The sequence below is a fragment of the Nycticebus coucang genome, chromosome 6 (genome assembly GCF_027406575.1).
Source record: "Nycticebus coucang isolate mNycCou1 chromosome 6, mNycCou1.pri, whole genome shotgun sequence".
Classification (NCBI taxonomy): domain Eukaryota; kingdom Metazoa; phylum Chordata; class Mammalia; order Primates; family Lorisidae; genus Nycticebus; species Nycticebus coucang.
Window position 1 is genome coordinate 36,885,244 of NC_069785.1, and position 15,088 is coordinate 36,900,331.

A 15,088-nucleotide genomic window follows, 5' to 3' on the forward strand; every position below is an offset into this window, starting at 1 on the left:
AATGGTTTGGAGGAAAGTTGTTCCTCGCTCTTGTCAGTTTCTGAATCTCTCACTCACTACTATAAAGGAAGCATGAGGAGTTGGTTACAAAAAAAAAAAAGCATCAAAAAACCTCAGGAAAATGTCCTTGTCATTGTTAAAGGCAGAACAGATATAAGTAACCTGGACTTCAAGTCATCTAAGCTGACAAAGGTGGTTATTGCTAAAGCAGTTTTAGTCAAGTGTTGTGTCATATGCAGCCAAAAGCAACCTCACTGAACAGAGATCATAAGAAATTTTTAAGCTCTGAAGAAGGAATCATAAAGACAGAGAAACTAAATACTAGAAAAAAGGGACTGTTAATGAAGTTCCCAGCAGACAAGGAAAAGCCAGACTCAGAGGTATCAGAATGTTATTTTGAGACAATTTGAGAGAAGGGGTTAAGGAGTTTTGTTTTTTTTTTCTTTGAGACAGTTTCACTTTATCACCCTTGGTAGAGTGCCCTGGTGTCACAGCTCACAGCAACCTCCAGCTCTTGGGCTTAGGAGATTCTCTTGCCTCAGCCTCCCAAGTAGCTGCGACTACAGGCGCCTGCCACAACACCCGGCTATTTTTGGCTGCCACTGGCTGGGACGGGGTTTGAACCCACCACCCTCTGTATATGGGGCCGGCGCCCTACTCATTGAGCTACAGGTGCTGCCCAATAAAGAGACATTTTTTTTTTTTTTGGCCGGGGCTGGGTTTGAACCCGCCACCTCCAGCATATGGGACCGGCACCCTACTCCTTGAGCTACAGGCGCCGCCCAATAAAGAGACATTTTTAAGAGAAAAGGAGAGACGTTTCGAGAGGACATGTTGGATTGGCTTTGATCTTAACACAGTATAAGGCAAACTTCTAAGAGTCAATGAAATGATCTAAATGAAGTTATAGACTTAAAGAAAACATAAAATATTGGTAATGCTGTTTCTTTCATTTCTTCCTTCATGTACTTGACACATAACATTTGCCAGACACTGTATTGAGCCCTGTGTACACAACTTAAAAAAGATGTCTCATGACAAGGGCTAACCAGCTAGTTACTAAATGCAAACTCTTGGGCCCAAACCCAGAACATGAACCAGAAACTCTTGAGCATGAGGCCTCCATCTATGCTTTCCACAAGCCCAATGCACACTGAAGTTTGAAAACTACCAGTTTCTAGTGGAAAAACAACAGTGACAATAGTTATGAACAAAAAGTAGCAGGAATACAGGGAGTGGAGTGTTAAGGCTTCCAGAGAAAGTAGAACTTAAGCTCAAATTTAAAGAATGAATAGATTACCAATGTGGATGCAAAATATTTCATGTTCCATATTCCATCTAATAATACAATTGTACCACTTTCCTTTCCAGTTCATTTGCCTTTTTCTCTTAATGCTAATAGAATTCCAGCACTTTCTCCTGAAATTCTAAGCCCTTCTAAATGGCAATAGGAGGAATCTCAAGATGGGGATTAAATGTTCCTTCCTTTCCTACAGCTTCTAAAAAGCAGATACCTTACTGTATCATGAAAGTCTTTGCAAATGTTATTTTTAAAAAAAAGATTCTTGTAAAATGCTCAGACTTCAAACACTGTTGCTATGTCCTAAAAATGCCTGTAATTCTAATTGTTCTTATATAACACGTACAGTGAAATTTGTGCTTTCTGCAAGTCAGTTTTCAGCACGTTTTTCCCCATACCATGAAGAACAGTAAAAGGAATAATATCTGAATACATTTCTCCTTTGAATAGATTTCAGTATGTATCTAACTTAATATGAGATGAACATGATTAATGGCAAAAAGAATAACTATGTATTAGAGAAACTGATTCTGTATTTCTTGAGTAGAAACCCGGAGAGGAAGGCCAAAGAGGATAAATAGATAAGTAGACAGTATGACATGCAATGGAGTTAACATACTCTTCTGCAGGTGATAAAGAGCTATCAAAGAAATGTAATGTGAACTAGGAAGCAAATGATTAAGTGGACATGTAAATGTAGTGCAGAAGGTGGACTGGAGTGAGTTCATGAAAGTATTCGGCAATCACTCAGTATTTTGTCTAATATTATGTTATACTTCCTTTAAAGAAAAAGGTCCTTGATTTAATAAAAAAAATTAAAAAAAAAAAAGAAAAAGGTCCAAACTATGTAACTTGAAACTTTATTTTAAAAATATTCAAAATTTGAGTTTTTCAAAAATTTTAACCACCATCTACTTCTCTTAAACACACATCCATATTTTTAAAATTATAGGCCTTATTGTAGTACAAAACAAAAAACAATCGGTCTACTAACTCAGCCAGCCAATCAAACTACTTCAGTACATAATCATGCTATAGCCTGGAGTCGAACAAAAAATTCCTCTAGTTATCTTTAAAGATGTTTATAAAGTTTATTTTTGCAGAAAACTAAAGTAATTCAACAATTCTAACAGTTCTAGCATGCAGCAAACCCTCCTTTAACATCTAATGTTTAATCTTATCATAGATGTATACATTATTTTCATTCCTATAGTTTCCATAAGAAGCTTGCAATGACAATAAAGGTAAACAAGTACAGCTGTCCCTCAGTATTCACAGGGGATTGGTTCCAGGACCTCTGCAGACAACAAAATCCAAGGATGTTCAAATCCCTTATATAAAATGGCATAATTGCATACCAGCTAACACAATTCCTCCCGTAAACTTTAAATTATTTCTAAGTTACTTACAAAACCTAATACATTAATTCTATGTAAATAGCTGTTATACTGTATTCTTATTTTTATTATTTATTGTATTATTTATCCCCCCCAATCTTTTTTGATTTGCAGTAGGTTAAATCCAAGGATGCAGAACCTGTGGATACAGAGGGCCAACTGTGTTCTGTTACAGGTACTTCAAATAGCACTACAGTACATCTCTGACAAAATTTTTACAATATTCCAACTTTCAATATGAAACAGCTTAAAAAGGCATGGGCCAAAAAAAAGTATACTATTACCACTTAAGCAAATAAAAATCTCATAATCGTACAAGCACAACACTGTCAAGATTCTCCTTTAGGTTGGAAAAGTATATTTAAGGCATTTTCTCCAAATAAAATAAAATTACATAAATTGCTTAGGAAAATGCCAAAATCCTAATTCCAGACATGGGAAAAACTCTTGAACATTTATTCTTAGAAAATATTAACTAGTTATTCCTTGCTTTTATGTAACAGATGTGTTCTTGGAGAGTTTTGTGTAAAGCAAATTCTGTAAACAATTATCTTGCTTATACTAGAGGAATTTATCTCAAGGAAACCTAAGAGAAAAAAATTTTTTTTTATTTTTGAGACAGAGTCTCACTCAGTTGCCCTGGGGTTGAGTGCCATGGCATCACAGCTCAGCAACCTCAAACTTTTGGGCTCAAGCGATTCTCTTGCCTCAGCCTCCCGAATAGAGAAATTATTCTGTAAAGCGTATGATTCTCCTCTGCGTAGTTGGATGTCTCTATCTACTTAAAAAACATAAACATTTGTACATCATTAGGTTTTTTACTCATATTGTCATGTTTCATCTCTGTAAATTAAACCCAAGTTACTTACAACTCACTTATAGTAAAATAAGCAGATCAAATCCACCTCCCACCCCACCCCCCTCCTCTCAAGACAGTTCTAAGAATATAATGCAAAACTTCATTTATCCACGTTCTCAGTAGAGGGCTTTTCACTATACGTATAGAACCTCCATAGTTGACCACTTCCTCAAGTGGTCTAATTCGGTCTAATTTTCATAGACTGAACATGCACCACATGTATGAACCAGTACAGAAGGCCTAGTTCCTTAAGTTGACTGCCTCTATATGCTGACTAGTTGGTCACAGTCCCTTGGATGGTCCACTTACAGAGGTTCTGTTGCATTTAAGTGCGCTATGATAAATACCCACCTGCTCTTTTCACCTTAGAAACAAAATGACTATTTTATTGCTACAAAATATCATTTTTAAAGATTTTTACAAACAATAGCAAATATGGGGGACAAGTTGTGATTATATTTTCCATAGTTCAGAATAAAATATCTCCCGAATTGTGATAATTCTGTCTAGAAGAATGATACCTTTAACACTATAAGCACCTTGTTCCTATACAGGAATGCCTGTAAAAAAATTTAATAAGGATCAAAATAACATTCTTTAGCATTAGAGTTTTGCAAAAACATACAGGAATAAAAACTAAAACTAGACCTAGTCACTGCCAGTTTATAAAATTTAGTAGAACAGGCTTAGTTACATTATAGGACCACTTGAGGCGTAATAAGTTTTACTAAAATGTAAAGTTCTTAGGGAAATACAGATCTCTATGAGTCTTAAGTCTATGACTACTGCTGTCAATCATTAACAAGGAAACAGATGAATGCACTTAATCCTCTGAAAAGATAAAACTGTGTACATATTATCAAAAAAGACTATGGCACTTGGAAAATATTCCTAGTAAGCAAATATGGTAAATGTGTTTGGATGCATCCTAGCCTCTCTCCTTTTAAATTCTTTTGAGAAATACAACTGCAGCCTGGGTAATAAAAGAATCTTCATCACCTGAGAAAAAAGAGGTGACATTACTACATAGTTCTAAGAATAAACACCTTTGAAAAGACCGATGAAAATAATGCTATAATTTTCTCATCCTTTTTTACTTTTATTCCCTCTATAGTTTTTTAAACTTCTAAGAAAAAAACTCTGCAATGCAATTTGAGCTGCAGATAGACAAAATTATGCTTTCATGTGAAAGGTAAAATAAATGAAACACAATGGGGCTATTTGCTGCAACTAAAAGCCAATTTTAGCCTCTCAGTCTTTTGAGTATACCTCAAAAAGCTAAAAAGCAAAAGGAGATGGCAAGTATTAAGAAATAATTTCTTTAAAAAATGAATGAGGCTGTATTATTGTACAGCCTCATGGATTTGTAACTTTCAAAATAGCCAAAACATGTTTATAATATTAACTAAAATAAATGCTTATCTCACGGCATCAAAATCATGCTCTTCCTCCTAAAAGTTAACTTGGCTACTCCGAAAACATTAATTTTCTATGTATTTTACCTCCTTACTATGCAGGACAAGCAATTGCCTATTAAATCGATCTAATGCAGGCCTTTTGATAGAAATGCTATTTTAAATATAGGCTTGAAGATCATCAGAAACAACACATTATTAGCGGTTGTTTCAGTTATACAACTGAATCTAAAACCACTTTTTTTTGTGGTCGTTCTTTAAAGTGAGTAAGTTGATGTCTCTTCCAGTGAGGAGCCTGTCTGAATGTTTTGCCACAAACTGAACATTCAAATGGTTTCTGACCTGCATGAATTAGATAGTGTCTTTCCAGTTTAGAGGGGGATCGGAAACTTTTAGAACAAACGCTGCAATAGTAAAGGAGGCCATCCTCAGTTCGCTCCTGATGCCCTGCATAACTGTAACAATGATGGCTCTGCTCTGAAAGACTGCAGTGGGTTCCAAGAACGAAACCCTGGGATTCTGCCTTAACACCTCCTTCTGATGTTTGGTCTGTCTCTGAGACCTGATGAGAAGCATTACAGTTAACATTATCACATGAATGAATGCAAAGTTTGTTCATATTTCCAAATTCTGATTGGAAAAGAGATCTATAAGGATTCTTTTCAACATGAGTTTGTGTATGTCTTTTTAAGTGAGCTGCCTGTCTAAAAGACTTCCCACAAACATTACAGCCAAAAGGCCTTTGTCCAGTATGAATTAAATAGTGTCTTTGTAGTTTGGATACAGAAGGAAATACTTTCTCACATTTGTCACAAGGACATATCTTATGTCCAGTATGTATGTTTTCACTTGGAACTGAAAACCCACACTGAAGTACCTCACAGTTACTAAAGAATTCCTCACCTGGTGAACCACAGCTTGGTAAGTCCTTATTATTTACTGAATTATCCATGGTTAGCATGTTTTCTGTTGTAAGAATACCTTTTAAATTTTTTCCCATGTTTTGGCTCTGGAATTGCCTTTGCCAAGAAAATGGCAAAGTCAGTGCTTTCTTCTTTTTATTGCCAACTGTCTTATATGTTCCATTTTTGCCAAGAGAGCCCATAAATGTCCTTTGGGTCTGTTCAGAGTTCTGCTCACCAGAAAGATCACGATTTTTCAAGAAACTGTTTTTAAATACTTTCTTCTCAGATTGAAATTTATCTAATTTTTTACCTCTAGCACGTTTAAGCTTGTCCAGGATTTTTTTAAGAATTGTTTTATAGTTGTAGCTTCTTTTCAGTCTTTTTGGAATTTTGCCACCTCTGGCAGAAGGGAAACACTTGTGCTCATTGAGAATCTGCTCTGATTCAAAACACTCTTCACACTCTGGACATTGAAAAGGAACAATATAAATAGAGTGGACATCAAGTGGATTATTTTCCTCAGATTCATCCATATTGCCATTTTCAAAACCATCTTGATTTGAATTTAATTTATTAGGCAGGGAGCACGATTCTGGACTCTTCACCTTTAATGAGAGAGTCTGAAAAGTCTTACTCCTTGTATGGATTTGTTTATGCTTCAGAAGTTTGCTTTGAATCTTAAATCCTTTTTGACAAAAACAACATTGAAAAGGTCTTTCTTCTGAATGAGTGAGTTGATGGATTTTTAAATGAGTTGACTGTCGGAAAGATTTACTACACAGGACACATTTAAAAGGCCTCTGACCAGTATGAGTAAGTATATGCCTATCAAGTTTTGACTGTGATGGAAACATCTTGCTACAGAGTGTACATGCATGAATACTCTTTCCTCTCTTCGTAGTGCTATATGTGGGATCAGACTTAGCGCATGGGTGTAATGCCCATCTCTCCTCTGTGGCAAAAGTATTATATGCTCCATACACTGGCTTTTCTTGCTTGGCCTCCAGCAATCTTCGTGTCTGTTTAACATCATTCTGATAGGGTTCATTGTGAAGTTGTTGGTGCTTCACAAATGGCTTCAAATTTTTAAAATGGCGCTGACAAACATTACATTTAAAAGGCATATTGTGAGTTAGCTGATGTCTGTCCAGATGAACTAGCTGTCTAAAGGTTTTATGACACAGATCGCATTCAAATGGCTTTTGACCAGTATGAATGAGATAATGCCTTGCTAATTTTGATGGTGTTTCAAAGTGCTTGAAGCAAATATTGCAAATATATGGCCTGTTTCTGGGTAATTTGTTGGCTCCCACACACTGTTGAATCTTTAGCCTATCAAAACTGCTTTCAGCCATCATATTCTTCAGTGATAAACTCTGATGGGCTCCATGGTGTTCTTATACTCCACAGATGTCTAAAAATTAAAAATAAAAATGAATTAATTTTAAAATTCTTTATTCATATCAAAAGAAATAAGTTGTCCTTCAGATAAAGATCTTAAGAGTAGGGCGGCGCCTGTGGCTCAAGGAGTAGTGCGCAGGCCCCATACACCGAGGTGGTGGGTTCAAACCCAGCCCCGGCCAAAAGCTGCAAAAAAAAAAAAAAAAAAAAAAAAAAGAGTAAAGGAGACTGAACTTTTCCTATTTTTCCTGTTTACCAGTAACTTAATCATTTATAGAGGAATACTTTAGAATCATAAAACTTCACTCATACACAGATGAGTCTTTAAAAGGATTATCTAATCATCTATTTAATTTTTAAACTATTTTCTGAGATGCTACATTGAAAAGATGGAGTTGAATTTCTTTTTTTAAGAGACAGAGTCTCATTTTGTCACCTTGGTAGAGTGCTGTGGCATCACAGCTTACAGCAACCTCCAGCTCTTGGGCTTAGATGATTCTCTTGCCTCAGCCTCCTGAGTAGCTGGGACTACAGGCGCCCGCCCCAACACGTGGCTATTTTTCTGTTGCAGTTTGGCCCGGGCCAGGTTCGAACCCGCCACCCTCAGTATATGAGGCCGGTGCCCTACTCACTGTGCCATGGGCACCACCCGGAGTTGAATTTCTTAACATTAAATAGATCTTTTAATTCTAATTCTCGTATCTCACAATATTAAGTAAATTTATATTTTGTTGCCCTAGGCCAGAAACAGTGGCTCATGCCTATTATCCCAGCACTTTGGGAGGCCGAGGTGGGTGGATTGCCTGAGCTCACAAATTCTAGACCAGCCTGAGCCAAAGTGAGACCCGACCTTTAAAATAACCAGTGTTATGGCAGGTGTCCCAGTTACTCGGGAGGCTGAGGCAAGTTATGACACCACAAGTTATGACACCAGGGCACTCTACCAAGGGCAACGAAGTGAGATTCTGTGTCAAAAAAAAAAAAAAAATTTTGTTGCCTCGTCATTTCTTTTTGTTGTTGTTGGAGACAGAATTTCACTTTGTCACTCTGGGTAGAGTGCCACAGCATCACGGCTTACAGCAACTTCAAACTCTTAGGCTCAAGCAATTCTCTTGCCTCAGCCTCCCAGGTAGCTAGGACTATAGGCACTCACCATAACACCTGGCTATTTTCAGAGATGAGGTTTCACTCTGTCTCAGGCTGGTCTAGAACCCATGAGCTCAGGCAATACACCCACCTCAGCCTCCCAGAGTGCTGGGATTACAGGTATGAGCCACTACACCCAGCCTGCCTTGTTGTTTCTTAAAAATGGGCTAGAGGGCGGCGCCTGTGGCTCAAAGGGTAGGGCGCCGGTCCCATATGCCGGAAGTGGTGGGTTCAAACCCAGCCCTGGACAAAAACTGAAAAAAAAAAAAAAAAAAAAAGGGCTAGAAAGATAAAGTGTGTAAGAATTAAAATACTAAAAATAAGGCATAGCTGCATCCAATTATAGCACATTTCAACATTCTCCAAGAACAGAATGTTTCACTTATCAATGTTGGAGTCCTTATCCACAATATTAACACTACTTACTTTCTTTTTTTTTTTTTTTTTTTTTTTTGTAGAGACAGAGTCTCACTTTATGGCCCTCGGTAGAGTGCCGTGGCCTCACACAGCTCACAGCAACCTCCAACTCCTGGGCTTAAGCGATTCTCTTGCCTCAGCCTCCCGAGTAGCTGGGACCACAGGCGCCCGCCACAACGCCCGGCTATTTTTTGGTTGCAGTTTGGCCGGGGCTGGGTTTGAACCCGCCACCCTCGGTATATGGGGCCGGCGCCCTACCGACTGAGCCACAGGCGCCGCCAACACTACTTACTTTCAATTTCTTCTCATCAGTAAAATGGGGAAAACATCTCCTGGACTGTCTACCACATCAAGTTTTGAGAATCAATGCAGATAAATGCATATGAATTTGTTGGAAAACTACAAAACAATACATAAATGCAAGGTATTATTTAGGTCAACTCTTTCTATTCTCCTTTCTACTTTGCTATGTAATTCCTAAAAGACAAGTACAGAGGCAATAAGTTTGACAAATTGATCACTTACATACTTATCTATTACTAAGTAATTCAAAGTTCAGTGTGATTCACTTGTCAAGCAATGTAATAAAAGAATCATTTTAGTCTTAGAATTAATACAATGATAATAACGCCTTCCCTAGGTATGTCTGTAAGACACACACCAAAAATTTAACAGGTACTTTCAACTACCTTATACCCTATCTTCTCTTTCATCAAAGAAGCCAATTTTTGTTGTATTATTCTTCCACTACTGCTTTGCCCTTAAATAAGGGAGTCAGAGATTGTTTAAAAAATGCCAAAGTGCGGGCAGCGCCTGTGGCTCAGTGAGTAGGGCGCCGGCCCCATATACCGAGGGTGGCGGGTTCAAACCCAGCCCCGGCCAAACTGCAACCAAAAAATAGCCGGGCATTGTGGCGGGCGCCTGTAGTCCCGGCTGCTCGGGAGGCTGAGGCAAGAGAATCACGTAAGCCCAAGAGCTGGAGGCTGCTGTGAGCCATGTGACGCCACGGCACTCTACCAAGGGCAGTAAAGTGAGACTCTGTCTCTACAAAAAAAAAAAAAATGCCAAAGTGGAGCAGTGCCGGTAGCTCAGCGGGTAGGGCGCAGGCCAGAGGCTGGAGGTTCAAACCCAGCCCATGCCAGCTAAAACAATAACTGTGACAAAAAAATAGCCAGGTGTTGTGGCCAGCGCCTGTAGCTAGCTACTCAGGAGGCTGAGGCAAGAGAATCGCTTAAGCCCAAGAGTTTGAGGTTGCTGTGAGCTTTGATGCCAGGGCACTGTACCAAGGGCGACATGGTGAGATCCTATCTCAAAAATAAATAAATAAAAATCTTTTTTTTTAAATGCCATAGTGGACCTCTCCAATGTATCTTGTGGTTGAGAGAGAACTATCAGAAACTCAAGAGTTCTTTGGTCAGCTGATTTGGCAAGCATCCAACATATTTGTGTTCAAGGTGTCTTCTAGGAGACACCTTGAACACAAACATACCCAGTGTGGTTCTCTTCAGCAATGTTAATCAGAAACAGAAAAATAATTACTGAGAAAATAAATATCTTTTACTAGCTACTTTATCACCATGTGAAGTGAACCAGGTGGATCATGATCATAATTTTAACAAAATAGTATCAGAGTACATAGCATGTACCAAGGATAAATACTGATTGTGAAACTTCAGTAGGAAGAGGCAAAAATATTTGTGAAAGCTGTTTTTAACATATCTCTTTACATAAGATTAGACAAAGGGAGCTACAACAAATCAATCACTTTATTCAAATTGCCCAAGTAATCTATAAAGGCTGTAAAGATTACCAAAGAAAGCAACAATGTCCAGTTTTCTTCACTTGACCCATATTATTCCAAAATATTTAATTAAAAAACCCCCACATAAGAGGCCAAATGGAAAATATTACACAATCCAATGCAAAATGAAAATACTGTGACTACAAGCCACTATATTAATTTATAAAATAGAACATAAAATCCAGATTTCCAACTTAGCAACAACCAGCTGTTGGTGCTATGAATATGCATTTTCACTATACTGAGAAATTACAAGGGATCAACCTCCTAAATCCCTATACATGCTCACAAAAGAACAAGTCATAAGGATTAAAATTAAGTCATGAAGCCAGTGAACTGCCAAGAACTCAGCTATTTAATTCCCACAGAAAAATTAGGTGCCCAGGTAGTCAATCAGGACACTGAGCCAAACTAAAAGTAATGTAAGTCTTTGTTCACTTACTGCAACAGTGCAAGCAAGCAGTAAAAAGAGGCACTGGTTATTTTAGGAATTACAGTCCTTCCTTTAAACAGAAGGACACAAGGTGAGGGTCAGGTGGATGCAGTTAGTGCTATGAGGAAATCCCCTCATGGCAGAGGGACTCCCAACAAAAGGCTCCTGCTACTACAGACCCTTAGAACAGGAGAGGAAGGAGTAAAGTATAGGAGTGGAAAGGACCGGAGTCAAAAATAAAGAAAAAAGTGCCTCAAGGTCGTGATAGGAGGGCCTCCAAGAAAGAAGTTATAATATAAGCATGGCAAGCAGGAAAGGGTTAGTCTCCGACTGCAACTTCCTCCAGAAAACTGCAGTGCACTGGCCATATACCAAATCTGGTGTGCCAGGGCAGCTTCCCCCATGAAGGCAGCCAAGCAAAGTCTACTAAAGTATTTAAGATCAGGATTGAAAATGATCACACAGTAGGATCTGGAGCCTAACTCCTCAATTCTTTTTGTACACTTCTCCTTCCCTTTAATAAATGTTTTTGTGTAAGATGCCTAAAAAAGTCACATGCTAGAACCACACCAGACAACTACCTCTGATTATAACAGGGATTTGGCCAGGTGGTGGCTCCCCTGTAATCCTAGCACTTTGGTAGGCTGAAGCGGGAGGATAACTAGAGCTCAGGAATTTGAGAACAGCCTAAGCAAGAGTGAAACCCTGTCTCTACTAAATTTAAAAAAAAGAAAGAAAAAAAAAATTAGCAGGGCGTGGTGGCTTGTGCTTGGCCCAGCTACTCAGGAGGCAGGATGATGGCTTGAGCCCAGGAGTTTGAAGTTGCAGTGAGGTATGACCATGCCACTACACTCTGGCCTGGACAACCATCTGAGACTCTATCTCAACAAACAAAAAAAACAGAACAAAACAAAACAGGCGCGCGCGCGCGCGCGCGCACACACACACACACACACAAAACAAGGATTGGCTTCCTTACCTCTCCCGTGCAAAAACCAAACTGTGGCTGATCAACCATCACTAGCACTAAGACTCGATACTATTGTCACCTGCCTTCCACCAGGTGGGAAAGTACTTACTGGGAGCCCTATATTGTTAAAACCACTGGTGCAAGTGGTGATCTCATCTCCTATTTCTAAGTGTCAGGTTAGGGATCCTCGCCTCTACAAGTGCGTTCTCGCACGTACTTGCATACACGAGTGCACACAGAGCTCGAAAGCCCATTTCAACTGTCTGCCCTCCCCACTGACCATTTTCGTCGATAACTTAAAAAAAAAAAACCCTCATGATTGTGTAATATTTTTATGTTAAACTGAAATTTAAAAAAAAAGTAGATCCGCCAATGGTTCAATCCGGAAGTTACCTTGACAAGAGCAAGACACATTCCACTGGAAGACTGTATAAACTGACCTCGTTGAAATTTAAAGCTGCCTCAAGACTGAAAAGCTGTTAATTTTCTAGTCTTGAATAATACCATTAAAACGAAATGAGGATATCACCGAAGTAAATGTGCAGGAAATGAGAGACTTGAGAGAAACACTGGCAACTTTCAGTTGGGAATAATCCCTGTTGGCATTAGTCAGAGCCTTTTCTCTTCCTAACTTCTGCCCCACTCACCCCGGCCCACACTTTCTTGGCCTTGAACACTCATCTCTCGCTCCCAGTGCAACTACACTGGACAAAGGACATTTAGTCCTCACCCCAACTGCCCACTACCAATAAACATTTAGTGGTCGAGCAGAATCCACAGATTGCAAAATCCCACCCCATGAAAGGATGGGCAAGGGGGAAAACTGGTTTGGCCGCAACCAAGAAAAAAAAATGCCGTATGTGATACGACACACAGTAAGGAAAAAGCCTCCCTTGGGCGCGTTCCTCAGAGATTCCTGCTGCCGGTTACACACACTCAAGAGCCGAGAAGTGTGAAAGGAAAAGGAGCTCAGTAGCTGAGGTCGGAGAGCCCCGTTCTGGGTCCCGGTGTCCTAGGCGGTATCTAGGCAGGCCCCGACCCTCTCCAGGGATCACTCCACCTCACACCTAGGTTTTTAAAGCCCTTTTTACGCACCTGGAGGTGGAAAAGGCCTGGGAACTGCGCATCTCAAGGCCCAGACACCGCGAAAGGAGCCAGCACACGTCCGCAAGGCCGGCGCGGCGACGTGCTGAGCGCGCAGGCGCGGCGCGCGGGAGCTCCCGGAGACGCAGTCCGGCTGGAAACAGGCTCCTCATGCATCTCAGGGCCGTTGTCGCCTCCTCTTGGCCCGCGGGTCCCAGGGGCGGAGACCCCAGAAGCGTGCCCCACCCCCACCCCGAACCCTAGGCCACACATCCGGTAATTGCAAGGGAAAAGAAAATAGAGAAATGGAGACGCGTGCCATTTCCATTTCACACCTAAACCTCCCTTAGAGAGACGCTGTACCCTGGACCAGAGGGTTCAAAGCGGACTGGAAACTAGCGAGTTGGTTTAAAGCCCACTGGGCATTCCTCTCTAACGTAGAGGGCTGTGCCGGGACTGTACTCCGCGTTTTGTACATTGCCAAGGTGGATACAGTGTAGAAGTCAGCGTCATGGGCTTTGTGCTCAGACTTGACCGGGCTCCAGTCTGAGTTCTACAAGTGGCCTGCCAGCTGCGGACCATGGTAACTAACCTCTCCCTGCCTCATTCATTCGATTTATGTTGGTTGTATACAATTCACGAAACTCTGTGCTTAGTATCTTAAATTTCTTCAGACTGTTCTTACAATTAGATAAAATGGGGGCGGCGCCTGTGGCTCAAGGAGTAGGGCGCCGGTCCTATATGCCGGAGGTGGCGGGTTCAAACCCAGCCCCGGCCAAAAAAAAGTCACAAAAAAAAAAAAAAAAAAAAAGTATGTGACGTGTTCAACCAATTTCTAGTGAAGTAGGCCCTTTAAGAGCTATTATCACTATTAATTAATGTTTTTATGTTAAATATTATTACTTTATGAAGTGATAGGGTCCTCTTTTAATATGAAGCAAACAAGACTCAGAGACGTTAAAGAACTTAATGTCGCACAGATGATAAATGATAGTGATGGAGTTTGAACACAGTGTAATAACCAAACCTAAAAGTTTACACCTTTTAATGTAAAAGTTTACACCTTTTAGGTTTGGTTATTACACCTAACTACTTCCCACATTACAGACATTTCAACATTTTCTGTAGACATAATTTAGGGCCAAATGTACAGTGTAAACTTTTAGGTTTGGTTATTACACCTAACTACTTCCCCATTATAGACATTTCAACATTTTATGTAGACATAATTTAGGGCCAAATGTACAGTTACAGACTAAAGTGGCACATTGTTACTGAATAAAGTATTTACTACTGCTAGGGTGCCTACTAACGATTTTAACTATAAGGCATTGGAAATTTCTTGTTGATTTTTGCAGGTTCTGAAGGTAATTGTCTCACATTGAGAGAGGAGGAAATAAGAGCAATCTGGGCCAGGTGGCTTAGCCTGTAATCCTAGCACTCTGGGAGGCAGAGGTGGGTGGATTGCCTGAGCTCATGGGGTTAAAGACCAGACCAGCCTGAGCAAGAGCCAGACCCCGGTCTCCAAAAATAGCTGGCCTTGTGGCAGGCATCTGTACTCCTAGCTACTTGGGAGGCCAAGGCAACTTTTTGCATTGGTTTCCAAGGATCATTGATAACAAAAAATCAACACTTTCTGATGTTACTGTATTCTCCTCTACCAAAAAGGTGAAGCAGCTGGGCACAGTGGCTCACGCCTGTAATCCTCACACTCTGGGAGTAGATTGTTCAGGTTCAGATTGACTGAGCTCACAGGTTCCAGAACAGCCTGAGCCAGTGCAAGACCTCATCTCTAAAAATAGCCTGGCATTGTAGCAGGTGCCTGTAGTCCCAGCTACTCAGGAGGCTGAGGCAAGGGGATAGCTTGACCCCAAGAGTTTAAGGTTGCTGTGAGCTGTGACGCCATGACACTCTACCCAGGGCTACAAAGTAAGACTCTGTCTCAAATAAATAAATAAATA

General features: G+C 40.1%; 1 protein-coding gene across 2 annotated transcripts; it reads right to left on the reverse strand.

The window, feature by feature from the left end:
• Positions 1 to 2,150: 2,150 nt before the first annotated feature.
• Positions 2,151 to 13,266, reverse strand: ZNF770 (zinc finger protein 770). 2 transcript variants are annotated; one of them, XM_053593787.1, is made up of 3 exons: positions 13,140 to 13,216; positions 9,133 to 9,239; positions 2,151 to 7,290 (listed from the first exon to the last, which is right to left on the reverse strand). In XM_053593787.1, the coding sequence occupies exon 3, from the start codon at positions 7,232 to 7,234 to the stop codon at positions 5,186 to 5,188; it is 2,049 nt and encodes a 682-aa protein (XP_053449762.1). In that variant the 5' UTR covers positions 7,235 to 7,290; positions 9,133 to 9,239; positions 13,140 to 13,216; the 3' UTR covers positions 2,151 to 5,185. The 2 variants fall into 2 exon arrangements, with proteins under 2 accessions (XP_053449762.1, XP_053449761.1); XM_053593786.1 differs by lacking the exon at positions 9,133 to 9,239 and having other exon boundaries at positions 13,140 to 13,266.
• Positions 13,267 to 15,088: the final 1,822 nt, after the last annotated feature.

What these genes read in the sequence shown, in the direction of transcription:
- ZNF770 (XM_053593786.1), bottom strand. Translation starts at nt 7,234, where the DNA reads ATGATGGCTGAAAGCAGTTTTGATAGGCTAAAGATTCAACAGTGTGTG.